The sequence below is a fragment of the Marmota monax genome, unplaced genomic scaffold (assembly GCF_021218885.2).
Source record: "Marmota monax isolate L192 unplaced genomic scaffold, Marmota_monax_Labrador192_F-V1.1 WCK01_AAM20220418_F8-fsc00035, whole genome shotgun sequence".
NCBI lineage: Eukaryota > Metazoa > Chordata > Mammalia > Rodentia > Sciuridae > Marmota > Marmota monax.
This window is the reverse complement of record NW_026691961.1, coordinates 1,575,519-1,589,190: the sequence shown is the minus strand read 5'-3', so window position 1 is coordinate 1,589,190 and position 13,672 is coordinate 1,575,519. Positions and strand designations below refer to the sequence as shown.

Here is a 13,672-nt window from a genome sequence, read left to right as displayed (position 1 = left end):
GAATTAACAGCAAAGAGAACAATGCAAAAACATACCAGGCTGAGTGTTTAAGAATGTTTCCAGGGTTAAAGCCATTTAATTCTTTTAATATTTGATTAGCTAAGGAAGAAGGATCCGAAAAATCAGCTCTATTATTTTGAATATCCTGAATATGATGATGGAGCTCCAAAAAATCCAAGCTGTTATTATTATTTTGCCAAATACCCAATAAATGGTTTTTCACCTTCTCCCAATCCCACAGGGAGGTATTGTACTTGGCGGCTGTAACACACACATATTTATAACTTGCATGACATTTAAGTCTTTCTTTAAACTTTAAAGCCAAAAGCCCATTACCTATATTTATGACAGTTGCCTCTAAGGCATTTAACTTAGTCTCAATCCTTTCATCAATATTTATTTGATTGTGAAGAGCCTTGGAAGTATTTTGAGCCAAATTATTAAGAAAATTTACATGTTGAATATTTTGAGGTAAAGCCACCGAAGCTGTGACTGTTGACGCAATAAAGGAAACCAAGGCAACAACTCCCACTATTATTAATTCCAATGGCACATTTAGGCCTCACTTGCTGGGCATGTATTTGTTGTAAAACTTGAAAACCAGTATCAGCATATCATGGCTCTGAAATATTAGCTGGCAATAAGACAAAAAGAGGGCTGATAAAGAATCAGCACTCCTTTTCCTTTATTATATCTGGTAATACAATTAGTTAGATTACATTTGTTACATGTTACAATATATCTATCATCTATCCATTTAATTTTCACATTTCTAATAATTAATACATAAGGAGATTGAACACAGGCTCGTAAGCCATAGCAAGAACCTTCCTTACAGTTCTTGCCAGCAAATTACGGTAAAGGCTTGTCTGTAAAATGTAAAAATTCTGAGGCTGCAATTAAGTGCCAAACATCCTTCTGAATACCACCTTCACTGTAGGTCAAAATATTGCTAACAATCCTGTAGGTATCATAGCAGAACTTTTTTGTAATTGTCTTTTATCAATTTTTGGAGACCAATCTAAACTATACCCACTATCTTTAGACACCTTATGTTGTACTGGAAAGATATTTACACAATCTATCCATCCAGGAAAGGTGCCAATTTCTATTGCAGAACTGTTAGGACAATTAGGTATTTGTGGAGGTTCTGCAGAAATGACTGGTTTGTTATGAGAAAGTCCCATTTTAATAACTGATCTAGTATAAGGTTCTAAGTCTCCATTAATAGTATGATTAATCAGTCTAGGTCTCCCAATTGCTGTCTTTTCCTCAAATGATACTCATAGACAGCAGCATGTTTATCGTGGGACCAACAAAAAGGTGATAGGGCACTATAGCCAGAATAATAAAATCCAGTCACATGATTGGGAGTAATATGAGTGTCTGTAAATCCTCCCATCATATATGAGTCATTAGTAAATACTGGGATGGATTCCCAGTCCACACAGCTGGGTGTACTAAAGGTGGATCTGGAAAATAGGTCCAATAAGTGTCTGACAGCCGAGTAATGCTATTACTGTGGCAAGCATCATAATCGGAGTCTTATTTCTCCCTAGGAGCCAAACCATTCATGAAGCATGTGTTGTCAGCTTCTTCAGGTCTTCCCACGAGATCAGCTTTTCCATGGGGTCTTGCTGGGTCATTTTCCTTCTTCAAAATCTCTTCCTTTGAGGGAAGGCTTCTCTGGGTCGACCTTCAGTTGTTTTAATTTGGTTTTATTTCCTCCATCTCTGATTGCACATTCAGGCAACCAAATAGAACAAAAAGCACCTTCTGGAAAAATACAAGCATGACCTCTGCCCCACATAATCACTGGATCTGGGCCTTTCCATTGACCAGTCTATAAGTCTTTCCACCAAACATGGCCTAAGGGGCCTGTTGTTGTGGAAGACATATGTCACTCAGCTGTAGTGTGACCTTATCACTAGGATAATGGCTTTCTATCTGATCAGGAAAATCAGCAAAAGCTATTTGCCACAAATTAGAAGCTTGAAAAAGCCAATTATTCTGTTGAACAGAAAATGGAATGATTATAATATCAGGTTCTGATCCAACTAGTTGTAAAACTCTTGTTCTGCCTTTTATTACTAATTGAGTCATGAAAAGGAATTAATGTCTTTTGGAGAGAGTGGGCTAAATGAATCCACTAAATGAATCCACTCAACAATTCCCAATATTTGCCATATAGCTCCTGTGAGGGCCATGAGCAGTTGGGAATATTAATAAATATACCAGCTCTTAAAAATTAATTCTAATATGCTGTGCATTCTTAATTGCAATTTCCACTTTTCTCAAAGCTGCTCTAGCCTGAGAAGAAGTTGGAGAAGGATCTCCTTGTAATATCTGGAATAAGGGACTTAAATCAGAAGTAGTTAACTTTAAGGATGGCCTTAGCCAATTAATATCTCCTAATAATTTTTGAAAATCATTAAGGGTATGTATCTTAACTCTTATCTGTAAGTTTTGAGGACTAATTGTACGTCCTTCAAATACATGGTCCAAATACTGAAAAGGAGGCATCTTTTGCATCTTTTGAGGCGCAATGCACAAACCCATTGCTGAAAGTGAAGTCTCTAATTAGGTAAAAATTTCTGAAAGTACTTTTGGATTAGCATGAGCTAATAATATGTCATCCATGAAATGAATAATATATGCATCAGGAAAATTATTTCTTACAGGTGTTATTGCTTGAGCCACAAATTTTTGACATAAAGTTGTACTATTACGCATTCCCTGAGGCAAAATCTTCCAGGAATATCTCTCAACTGGTTCTTTAAAATTAACTGCTGGGACACTGAAAGCAAATTTTTTGCAATCCTCAGGATGTAATTTTATTGAAAAGAAACAACCTTTCAGGTCTATTACCATTAAACTATAATCTGAAGGAATAGCTGTAGGAGAAGGAAGTTCAGACTGTAATGATCCTATAGGCTGAATTGCATGATTTATTGCCCTCAGATCCTGTAATAACCTCCAACTACCTGATTTTTTCTTAATAACAAAAATGGGGGTGTTCCAAGGGCTATATGACCAGCTTGAAGTTGTTCTCAACCAACATATGATTAAGTTTCTCCCTGAGATAGGCCACTGAGAAATCCATTTAGGCTCTTCTGTGAGCCAGGTAATTTTTTTTGCTGTCTTCTGGATTGGGGAGACACTCAGGGTCCCTAATGAAAATTTTGGTCTGAAGCATTTATTAATCTCTGTCAAGGAGACTGGTTTGTAAGCAGATATTCATCCTGCAAATTTCTTTCACTATCCCTAGGAAGAAACCCTTGATTAAATTTCTCAAATGACCTCATAGAATTTGCAGTTATCAATAGTAATCCTAATTTGCTTAGTACATCCCTTTCCCATAAATTTACTGGTACAGAATCTAACACATATGGCTTAAAAACTCCACTATTTCCATCTTGGTCCTCCCAGTGAAGATATTGGGCACTCTGAGCAGGCTGTGAAATCTGTCCTATTCCTTCTAAATTGGCTGGTGCTATATGTAAAGGCCAGTTCTTAGGCCCGAATTTGTGAGAGAGGACTGATCTGTCCACACTGGTGACAGTCACTCCTTTGAATGTTTATGATTAATTTTGAGTTCTAGTAGGGGGCACTTCTGTTGCACTAATTGAGCCCAGTACACTCTGATAGTTTGGGAGAGGTTTTCTCCGAATAATCGAAGGAATTACAGGGCAAAAGAATCAATTGAGCTACTGTATTCTCAGTAGAAACCTGGATGGCATAATCTGATTTTACAATAACTGTTATCTCACCCCCTAAAATAAGAATCCACAATTTCTGGTAGTACCTCGAGCACCTGTTTTAAATTGCTACATCCCCAAATCAACCCTATATTTCCTGTAGGAAGCAGCCCAAAAACTCTGGTAGGAATTTGCTGCAGACCCATTTCAGGTGTTAAGTCAGTTACCATGGCTGGTCGCAGAAGGATTCTCTGGGCAGGTTGCACTGGTAAAAATGGTGACTGGCCATGGCCAGCTATGATGACATCAGGCCCTTCGACCTCCCTTCCGTTTCCCCTGTTTTTTTGGCCCTGGGAGGGGCCAACCAGAAGTTTTTTGACTCCCTATTAGGTGGAAGTGAAGGCCAAGATGGAGGTGGACTGACGCCATATTGGTCAATTTCCTCCACTGCCACCTGGCCTCTCGCCCTGTAATAGCGCTGATGTGAAGCAGGAAGAGCCCTGGCCTTATGGCGTGGGTTTTGCAGTCTAGTGTAAAATGACCATTTCTCCCACAATTAAAACATCGCTCGCGGGATTGGAATTTCAACTGGCTGCGGTTGAAATGCTTGTTTTAAGGCGGCTGCAAGGGTAAGACCTTGTAATTGAGTTGGACCAATATCTGAACACAAACAGATACATTCTAAAATTGTTTCTTTCTATGGGTTCTGAGAACATCCTGACAAAGTTTATTTGCATTTTCAAACGCTAACTGCTTGACGATATATTCACAAGCACCTGGGTCTCTGATTGATCTGTTTGCCATCTGATACACATGGTCCACAAAGTCTGAGTAAAGCTTGTCTGTGCCCTATTTAATCTTAGTTAAAACTAATCTAGACTGGTCCCCCGGGATTTAATTTGTCACCATGCACACTTAGCACATGCGGTTATCTGATAATAGACTGCAAATCTGTAATTCAACTGTCTTTCCAAGTCTACAAATTCACCCCTTCCCAAAAGCATCTCCAAAGGGGTTTCAATATTTTGCCTTCAATTTCTTTCTGCTTGTTCTGAATAATAATCGGACCAATAGGACCTCCAAAGCAAAAAATCTCCATCTCTTGAACAAGATTGTGTGATGGCGATCCAGTCACTTGGAGCGAGTGGCTGATGACAAATTGTTTCTAGCAAGCTTTGCACAAATGGCTAATTAGGACCATATACATCACAAGCATTTTTTAACTCCCTGATAGTTTTAAATGAAATTACAGCATGGATGTGGACATGCTGGTCTTGGTCGTTAACCTGTTCAAAAACTGGGAAAAACTGAAATCCACTAACGTCTTCATCGGCCTCCTCAGCCTTCCTGAATCCACGTTGTAATGGTGTAAGGAAGGTCATTGCTAGCTCAGAGTACCTGTTAAAATTTGTCCTCATAACTGGAAGCGGCTGAATCTGAATAGCTGGAGCAGGTCCTGCTAGACATACTGTTAAAATTTCCTGGATTTCACTGTCTGACTCATCTCCCTTGGTCTGAGACCCATCCATGTGTCCTTCCTCGCCTCCATCTTGGCTTTGTTTCCCAAAGTCTCGAGGAGGAAGAGGACTCTCTACCTCTCTAAAAATTCTCTCTCTATTCTCCTCTCTCCAAGGGGCATTATCTCTCCCTCAGGAGGCTTCTTATCTATGGTTTTCCTCCCAACTTTCTTGGGAAAGATGTTTTTTCTAAGTGATTAATCTGGTCTCGTTTGGGTGGAGCTAACCTCCCAATCTTGGGTCTGGCTCCAAGGTCACCAGCCTGATGGGTAATTTGAATGGAATTTGATTCTGCTCTCAACCTAGGTAAAGGAAGAGAGATTCTTTTAGCTTCAGGCAGTTTTTCCATTTCTATAGATTTGATCACTCTCTGAATTCCTTTCAATAGATCTTGGGGGGGGGGGCGGGTCATGGACTCTGGCCCAAGTTATCAAAAAGGCAAATTTCTAATACAGTCCAAACCATCAGAATATTATCAATAGTACTGTTTGGTAATTCAGCAGAAAGACAAGCTTTATGTAATTTTCTTCCTAATCTCTCCCAAGTATGTAAATCTGATAAATCTTGATCACAAAACCATGGACAAATTCACCAACCATCTTTAAGAACTGTGCTAGTTGAGTCCTTTTGACCTGTTTTCCCTTTTGATTAATTACTGTCTCCAAAATAGTTAAATACATGTCTTTATCTGTTGAAGCTGAATTTCCCATTATTAATCTTTAACATCCTTAGCTCCAAACTGTCTGCTACCTCTGTGACCCTACAAAATTGCCAGGATCCACTAAATTTATATATAGCAGATGCTTCTCTACTCAAACTAGGATTTAACCCGAGTGCCCCACGTTCAAGGGCGCCCAGCACAGATGGTGTGAACCATTTGGTCATGGGGGGAAATCCTCAGGGAGTTTAAATTAAAGACACAGACCATTTTACCTTTAAACCATCTCTGGGATGGCTCCTCAAACCCTCAGCCTCAAACTCTCCAGGTGGGCAGCAAGGTTTTACTGAAGAGGCTAGCGAGACAGAGCAAGCACTAGGGAGATGGCTTTTATTGGGGAACAAAGAATTCTGGGGAAAATCCCATCTAATGAAGGTCAAGGGGGGAAGTGTTGCAAGGTCAGGTGCAATGATTAGACCTTTGGGGCAGTGGTGAGACACGTCTCCACAGGGACAAGCTCTGGAGCCCAAGAAGTGGGGGGAAGCTCTGCTACATTAAAAATGACTGAGTGCCTCACACCCAGCTGGGGAGGAAACTCAAGTCACGTGCAAGGATGGTCTCCCACAGCATATATACACAATGGAATTTTACTCAGCAATAAAAATGAATAAAATCATGGTATGTGCAGGTAAATGGATCGTGTTGGAGAAGATAATGCTGATTGAATTTAGCCAATCCCAATGAAACAAATGCCAAAAGTTTTCTCTGATATAAGGAGGCTGACTCTTAGTGGGGTAGGAAGTGGGAGCATGGGAGGATTAGATGAATTCTAGATAGAGAAGAGGGGTGGGAGGGAAAGGGAGGGGGCAGGGGATTAGCAAGGACAGTGGAATGTGGTGGACATCATTATCCAAAGTACAATTGGGTGTCAACATACTTTATATACAACCAGAGATATGAAAAATTGTGCTGTATACGTGTAATAAGAATTGTAATGGGGAAAAAAGACTACGAAAGCTTAAGATGTAAAACCAAAAATAAAAAAGGAAGGCATCAAATTTAAAAAATCTTCTGCAAAGCAAAGGAAATGAGCAAGAAGAAGGGAAGTGTGAATCAAAACTACTTAGATTTCATCTCTAGGTAGAATGGCAATCATCAAGAATACAAATAGCAATAAATTCTGTTGCAGATCTGAGCTAAAAATGTACTAACCCATTGGTTGTGGGGCTGCAAATTAGTACAACCACTTTGGAAATCAGTATGTATATTTCTCAAAAGACTAGCAATGGAACCACCATATTACCTAGCTATACCACTCCTGGCTATTTACCTGAAAGAACTGAAATCAGCACATGTGTATTAATATTTATAGCAGTGAAATTCATAATAACCACGTTATGGAACCAGACTAGGTGTCTGCCAACAGATGAATGGATAAAGAAAATGTGGTAAATATAAACATTCAGCATAAAGAAAAACAAAGTTATGTCATTTGCAGAAAAATGGATGGAAATTGAGAGCATTATATCAAGGAAAATAAGCCACACTCAGAAGGTCAAGGGTTACATGTTTTCTTTCATATGTGGAAGCTAGAGAGGAAAAAAGAAAAGAGGTGTGTGGGTGGGTGGGTGTGGAATCTCATGAAAATCAATGGGAGATCAATAGAGAAAAGGGACTGGGATGGGAGGAGGAGAGAGAAAGAGGAAGTGCTGGTGAGTGATATTGGCCAAATTATATACATGTACATAATCTCATATATATAATCACGTATAACAATGCATCCCACCAATATGTACAACTACAACATGCCAATTTAAAAGAATTTAAAAAATTGAGCTATATCCTCAAAAAGTTTAAAAGCTGCTTACAAAACTAATTTTACCCTATTGAAAATTATACTTGTGAGAGTTGAGAAGTCAGTAGAAACTGCCTCTTCATTTATGGAATTTGGATATCTTGTGTCTTTCCCTTCTTCATATATCATTCTTCCTTTTTCTTTCCTTCACACCCTCCTTCCCTCCCTATCTACCTACTTTCCTTTACCCTTTTTGTTTCTATTATTACTTATGCATTACATAAATTTTATCTAGTATTTCTATTTTGGGGAAGCAAAATATCTTAGCTTAGATAACCCATGTGCTTGAAACCAGAAGATGCTTGCCTTTGCATCAGGTTATAAATATGGAGCAACCAATTCACTGGATTCTAGTAATAGACAGAGATGACAGCATCCATCACTTACCTTTAAGGTAAATGTCATATGTTTTTATTTATATGGAAAAGGAAAAAATAATGAATAATTTTCATTTAATGTATACAAATATTGATATAACTACCAAATTCTAGCCATTTGATGCAATATGTTATGGAATCATTTTGTTTCTAACTTGCTTTACTCTGATTAAAATCTGATTTGAACACATCTTCATATCCTCCTTGGTCAACTCAGTCTATTGTTTTACTGTGAGGAGCTTATGCAAATATTTTTCATTTCACTATTGGCTTGACTATTTTTTCTTACTGATTTTAGGAGTTATTTACATGTTTATTTGTTGATTATAGGTATTGCATATCAGCTCTGTCTGTCTTACTTTTTACTTAGTGGTAGCTTTTGAAGAATAATGGTTCTTAACTTTAATAAAATCTAATATACCTCAATCTTTTTCTTTATATTTTTTGCTCTTTGTTTGCTGTTTAAAAAATTTTCCCTATTCCACAGTCATGAAAATATAGTCTCTATTATCTTGTGGGGGGGCTTTTTTGTTTTGGTTTTTATGTGCATATCTATGGTCTATTTTATTTTGGTTTTGTATCACATCCATTAAGTGGTCTGATATGTCAATGTTTAAGTAACAATGTTTTGAAATTTACCATTAGGATTTTGGTATTAATAGACATGTTACATATATGTGAATAATTTAGATTTTTTTCTTTCTACAGTTCGTGGCTTTTCTTCAGAAACATCTTTTGAAAATTATATTAGGACTGAAAATAATTCTAATCCTGTGATGGCTGCTATCATATTTGATCATGACTTCAAAAGCAGTGATGAGAACTTGCCACTTAAGGTGAGAAAGTTTATCTAAAAACTGATAATTATACTTTTAGATTTTAGAGAATTAGTGAGAAAAACTATAACTTGTTTAGGATCTTAACTGCTAATTTATAACTGAGCTCGCATTTGAATCTAGTTCTAACTTTTTAAAAATACAAGATTTTAAGCATTGCATTATTCTGCTGAGAGTCTATATCTGCCACTCTGTGGTCTTATATCAATGGAATATGGAATGATAGGAACATTAACTAGTCAGGATATTAACTTTGAAAACCTATTTGTCCTGGCAGATGCTTCTAGTTCTTCTTCAAATGGTGGGCAAGAAAATAAGAATATGCCCAGGTCAAACATATTCAAAGCAAAAGCAGACATATAAGTACTAGCAGAGATTCCAACCTGATAAACTTGCTTCTTTTTCATTAATTAGAATTACTTCTAAATCTTTAATAATAGCTGTTAGGCTCTGTCAGGTTGCATTGGAATTAGTACATACATAGATGCTAAGGGTTATGATCTCCCTTAAAGAGGATAGAAAAGGACAATGGTAACTTGGTAGTTTACCAGATCCTTTTTTTTTCATTAATTAATTAATTTCTACAGAAATGGAGCACAACTTTCCATTTCTTTGGTTATAAATGGCGTAGAGTCACACCATTCATGCAATCATATCCGTACATAGGATAATAATATCTGTCTCATTTCACTATCTTTCTCACCCCTACACTCCCATCCTTTCCCTCTCTTCTGCCCAATCCAGAGTTCCTCCATTCTTTCTTTGTGCACACCCCCTCCCCCCATTATGGATCAGCATCCACTTATCAGAGAACACATATAGCCTTTGTGTTTTGGGGATTGGATTACTTCATTTAGCATGATATTCTCTAACTTTATCCATTTGCCTGCAATGCCATAATTTCATTCTTCTTTAAGGCTGAGTAATATTCCCTTGTGTATATATACTGCAGTCTCCATTCCTCTAGGTTGATCCCACATTTCAGCTGTTGTGAATTGAGCTGCTATAAACATTGAGATGGCTATATCACTGTTGTCTGCTGATTTTAAGTCATTTGGGTATGGACTGAGAAGTGGCATAGCTAGGTCAAGTCATGGTTCCATTCCAAGTTTTCTAAGGAATCTCCATACTGCTTTCCCCAAAGAGTTGAAGCATTTTTCAATCCCACCAGAAATGTTTGAATGTACCTTTGTACCCACATTCTTGCCAGCACTTATTATTATTTGTATTCTTGATAATTGCTATTCTGACTGGAGTGAGATGAAATCTTAGAGTAGTTTTGATTTGCATTTCTCTAATTGCTAGATATGTTGCACATTTTTTCATATATTTGTTGATCAATTCTATATCTTCTTCTGTGAAGTGTTTGCTCAGTTCATTAACCCATTTATTGATAGGGTTATTCATTTTTTATGTGTGTTAAGTTTTTTGAGTTCTTTATATATCCTGGAGATTAGTACTCTGATGTGTATGTGTTAAAGATTTTCTCCCATTCTGTAGGCTCTCTCTTCAGGTTATTGATTGTTTCCTTTGCTGAGAAGAAGCTTCGACTTTGAATACATCCCATTTATTGATTCCTGATTTTATTTCTTGTGCTTTAGGAGTTTTGTTAGGAAGTCAGGTACTAAGCTGATATGATGAAGATTTAGGCCTGCTTTTTCTTCTGTTAGGCACAGAGTCCTCCTCTAATTCCTTGGTCCTTGATCCACTTTGGGTTGAGTTTTTTGCAGGGTGAGAGACAGGGGTTTAATTCCATTTTGCTGCATATGAATTTCCACTTTTCCCAGCACCATTTGTTGAAGGGACTATCTTTTCTCCAATGTACGTCTTTGGCACTTTTGTCTATGAGATAACTGTATCTATGTGAGTTTGTCTCTGTGTCCTTCATTCTGTACCATTGGTCTGCCAGTCTATTTTGGTGCCAATACCATGCCATTTTTGTTACTATTGCTCTGCAGTATGGTTTAAGGTCTGATATTGTGATGCTTCCTGCTTTAATCTTCTTTTTTATTGATTTTTTAAAAAAATAAATGACAGTGAAACTTATTACAATTCTTATTACACATATACAGCACGATTTTTCATATTTCTGGTTGTATAGAAAGTATGTTGACACCAATTTGTGTCTTCATACATGTACTTTGGATAATAATGTCCATCACATTCTGCCACCCTTGCTAACCCCTTCCCCCTCCCTTTTCCTCCCACCCCTCTGCCCTATCTAGAATTCATCTATTCCTCCCATGCTCACTCCCCCTACCCCACTATGAATCAGTCTCCTTATATCAGAGAAAATATTTGGCATTTGTTTTTGGGGGGGATGGGCTAACTTCACTTAGCATTATCTTCACCACCATCCATTTACCTGCAAATGCCATAATTTTATTCTCTTTTATTGATGAGTAAAATTCGATTGTGTATATATGCCACATTTTTTATCCATTCATCTACTGAAGGGCATCCAGGTTGGCTCCACAGTTTTGCTATTGTGAATTGTGCTGCTATAAACATTGATGTGGCTGTGTCCCTGTAGCATGCTGTTTTTTTTCCTCCAGTGTATGTTTTTGAAACCTTTGCCAAGAATCAGATGACTGTATCTTGTGGATCTGTATTATGGATACGTGTTATGGATATGATAGTTAAGACTATCATAACCTAATCATTCTCCTCTAAACCTTCTTGCATTGTCTCATACCAGAAGCTCATGTGTGAGACAATGCAAGAAGGTTCAGAGGAGAATGATTAGGTTATGATAGTCTTAACCCAGTCTGTGAATTAATCTCCTGTTGGGATTAACTGAGTGGTAACCAAAGCCTGGGGTGTGGTGGAGGAGGTAGGGCATTGGGGCGTCGAGGGGTACATATTTGTATCTGTCTAGTGGAGACCCCTCTCTCTCTCTGATTTCTGATCATCATGGGAGCTGCTTCCCGCCACCTCACTCTCTGCCATGATATCCTGCCTCACCTAAAGCCTGAGGAATGCAGCCTGCTGTCTATGGATTGAGACCTCTGAAACTGTGAACTGCTAAATAAACTCTTCCTCCTCTAAAATTGAGCTGTTCGGGTCTTTCAGTCACAGCAGAAAGAAAGCTAAAACAGCCTGTTTCTATATCTTCTGTTCCATTGATCTTTGTGTCTGTTTTTGTGGCAATACCAGGCAGTTTTTGTTACTGTACCTCCGTAGTGTAATTCAAAGTTAGGTATTGTGATGCCTCCTACATTCGGTATTTTTGGCTTAGAATTCTTTGGTCACTTTGGGTCTTATTCCAACTGAATTTTGGGATTTTTTTCCTAGTTCTGTGAAAAATGTCATTGGTATTTTGATGGGTATTGCACTGAATCTGTATATTGCTTCTGATAGTATGACCATTTTGGTGATATAAATTCTGTCTATTCATGAACATGGGAGGTCTTTTTATGTTCTAAGATCTTTGGTTTCAGCATTTTATAGTTTTTATTGTAAGGTCTTTCATGTCCTTGGTTCAATTTATTCACAGGCTTTCTTTCTTTTAATATTTTGAGACTATTGTGAGTGGGATTGTTTTCTCAGAAGATTCATTATTAATGTTTAGGAAAGCTATTGATTTTTAATGTTGATTTTATAACCTGTTACTTTGCTGAATTTGTTTATTAGCTCTAGCAGTCTTCTAAGATCTCCAAACAGTAATAATTTCACTTCTTCCTTTCTTTTTACTAATTGTTCTGGATAGAATTTCTAGTACTATAATGAATAGGAGTGAGGAGAGTGGGCCTCCTTGTCTTGTTTTAGATTTTAAAGGAAATGCTTTCAGCTTCCCCCCATTCACTATGAAGTTGGTTTTGGGATTGTTGTATATAGACTTTATTATGTCGAGGTAAGTTTCTTCTATCCCTAGTTTCTTCATGAATGGGTGCCAGATTTTGTCCAAGGTTTTCTCTGCATCTTTTGAGATGACCATGTGATCTTTAATTCTGTTTGTGTGGTGAATTACATTTATTGGTTTGCATATGTTAAACCATCCTTGCAGTCCTGGAATTCAACCAACTTGGTCATGATGTAAAGTCTTCTTACTATGCTTTTGTATATGTTTTTTGGTATTTTATTAAGGAATTTTGTTCATAAGGGATATTGGTTTTAGTTTTCTTTCCTGTGTATCTGGTTTTGGTATTAGTGTGATACTGGTTTTATAGAATGAATTTAGAAGTGTTCCACCCCTTTCAGTTTCATGGAATAATTTGAGGACCACTGCATTGTTTAACTGAAACTCCATGAACCTGGGTTTTTGTTGTTGGTGGTGATGATGGTGTTAGAAGACTTTTTATAACTGTTTTTATCTCATTGTTAGTTATTGGTGTGTTCAAATTTTCTGTGTATCTCAATTCATTTTGGCAGGTCATATATATCTAGAAATGTTTCCTTTTTTTCTAGGTTTTCCAATTTATTGGAGTATTTGTTTTTGAAATAGTCCCTGATGATCCTCTGGATTTCTATGATGTATATGGTAATTTCTCCTTTTTCATCTCTTATTTTATTAAATTGGGTCTTCTCTCTTTTCCTTTTGGTTAGTTGGCGAAGGTTTTATTTATCTTGTTTATGTTTTCAGAGAACCAACTCGCTGTTTCTTTGTTGTTGTTTCTCTTAAATTTGCTATCTCATTAATTTTGGTTCTGATCTTAATCATTCCTTGTTGTTGACTTCTAACAGTTTAGCCCTATGATGTCTTAGACAGCACCTTCTTGGTTTGAGTTTGTT

General features: G+C 37.3%; 1 protein-coding gene across 1 annotated transcript in view; it reads left to right on the top strand.

Annotated features, from left to right (window-relative positions):
• The window catches only part of LOC124093513 (phospholipid-transporting ATPase ABCA3-like), a 134,432-nt gene that overhangs the window by 19,950 nt on the left and 100,810 nt on the right, over positions 1 to 13,672 (top strand). The window contains exon 4 of the mRNA XM_046445981.2: positions 8,814 to 8,941. Within this exon, the coding sequence (XP_046301937.1) occupies positions 8,814 to 8,941 (128 nt within the window). The remainder of the gene's footprint in view (positions 1 to 8,813; positions 8,942 to 13,672) is intronic.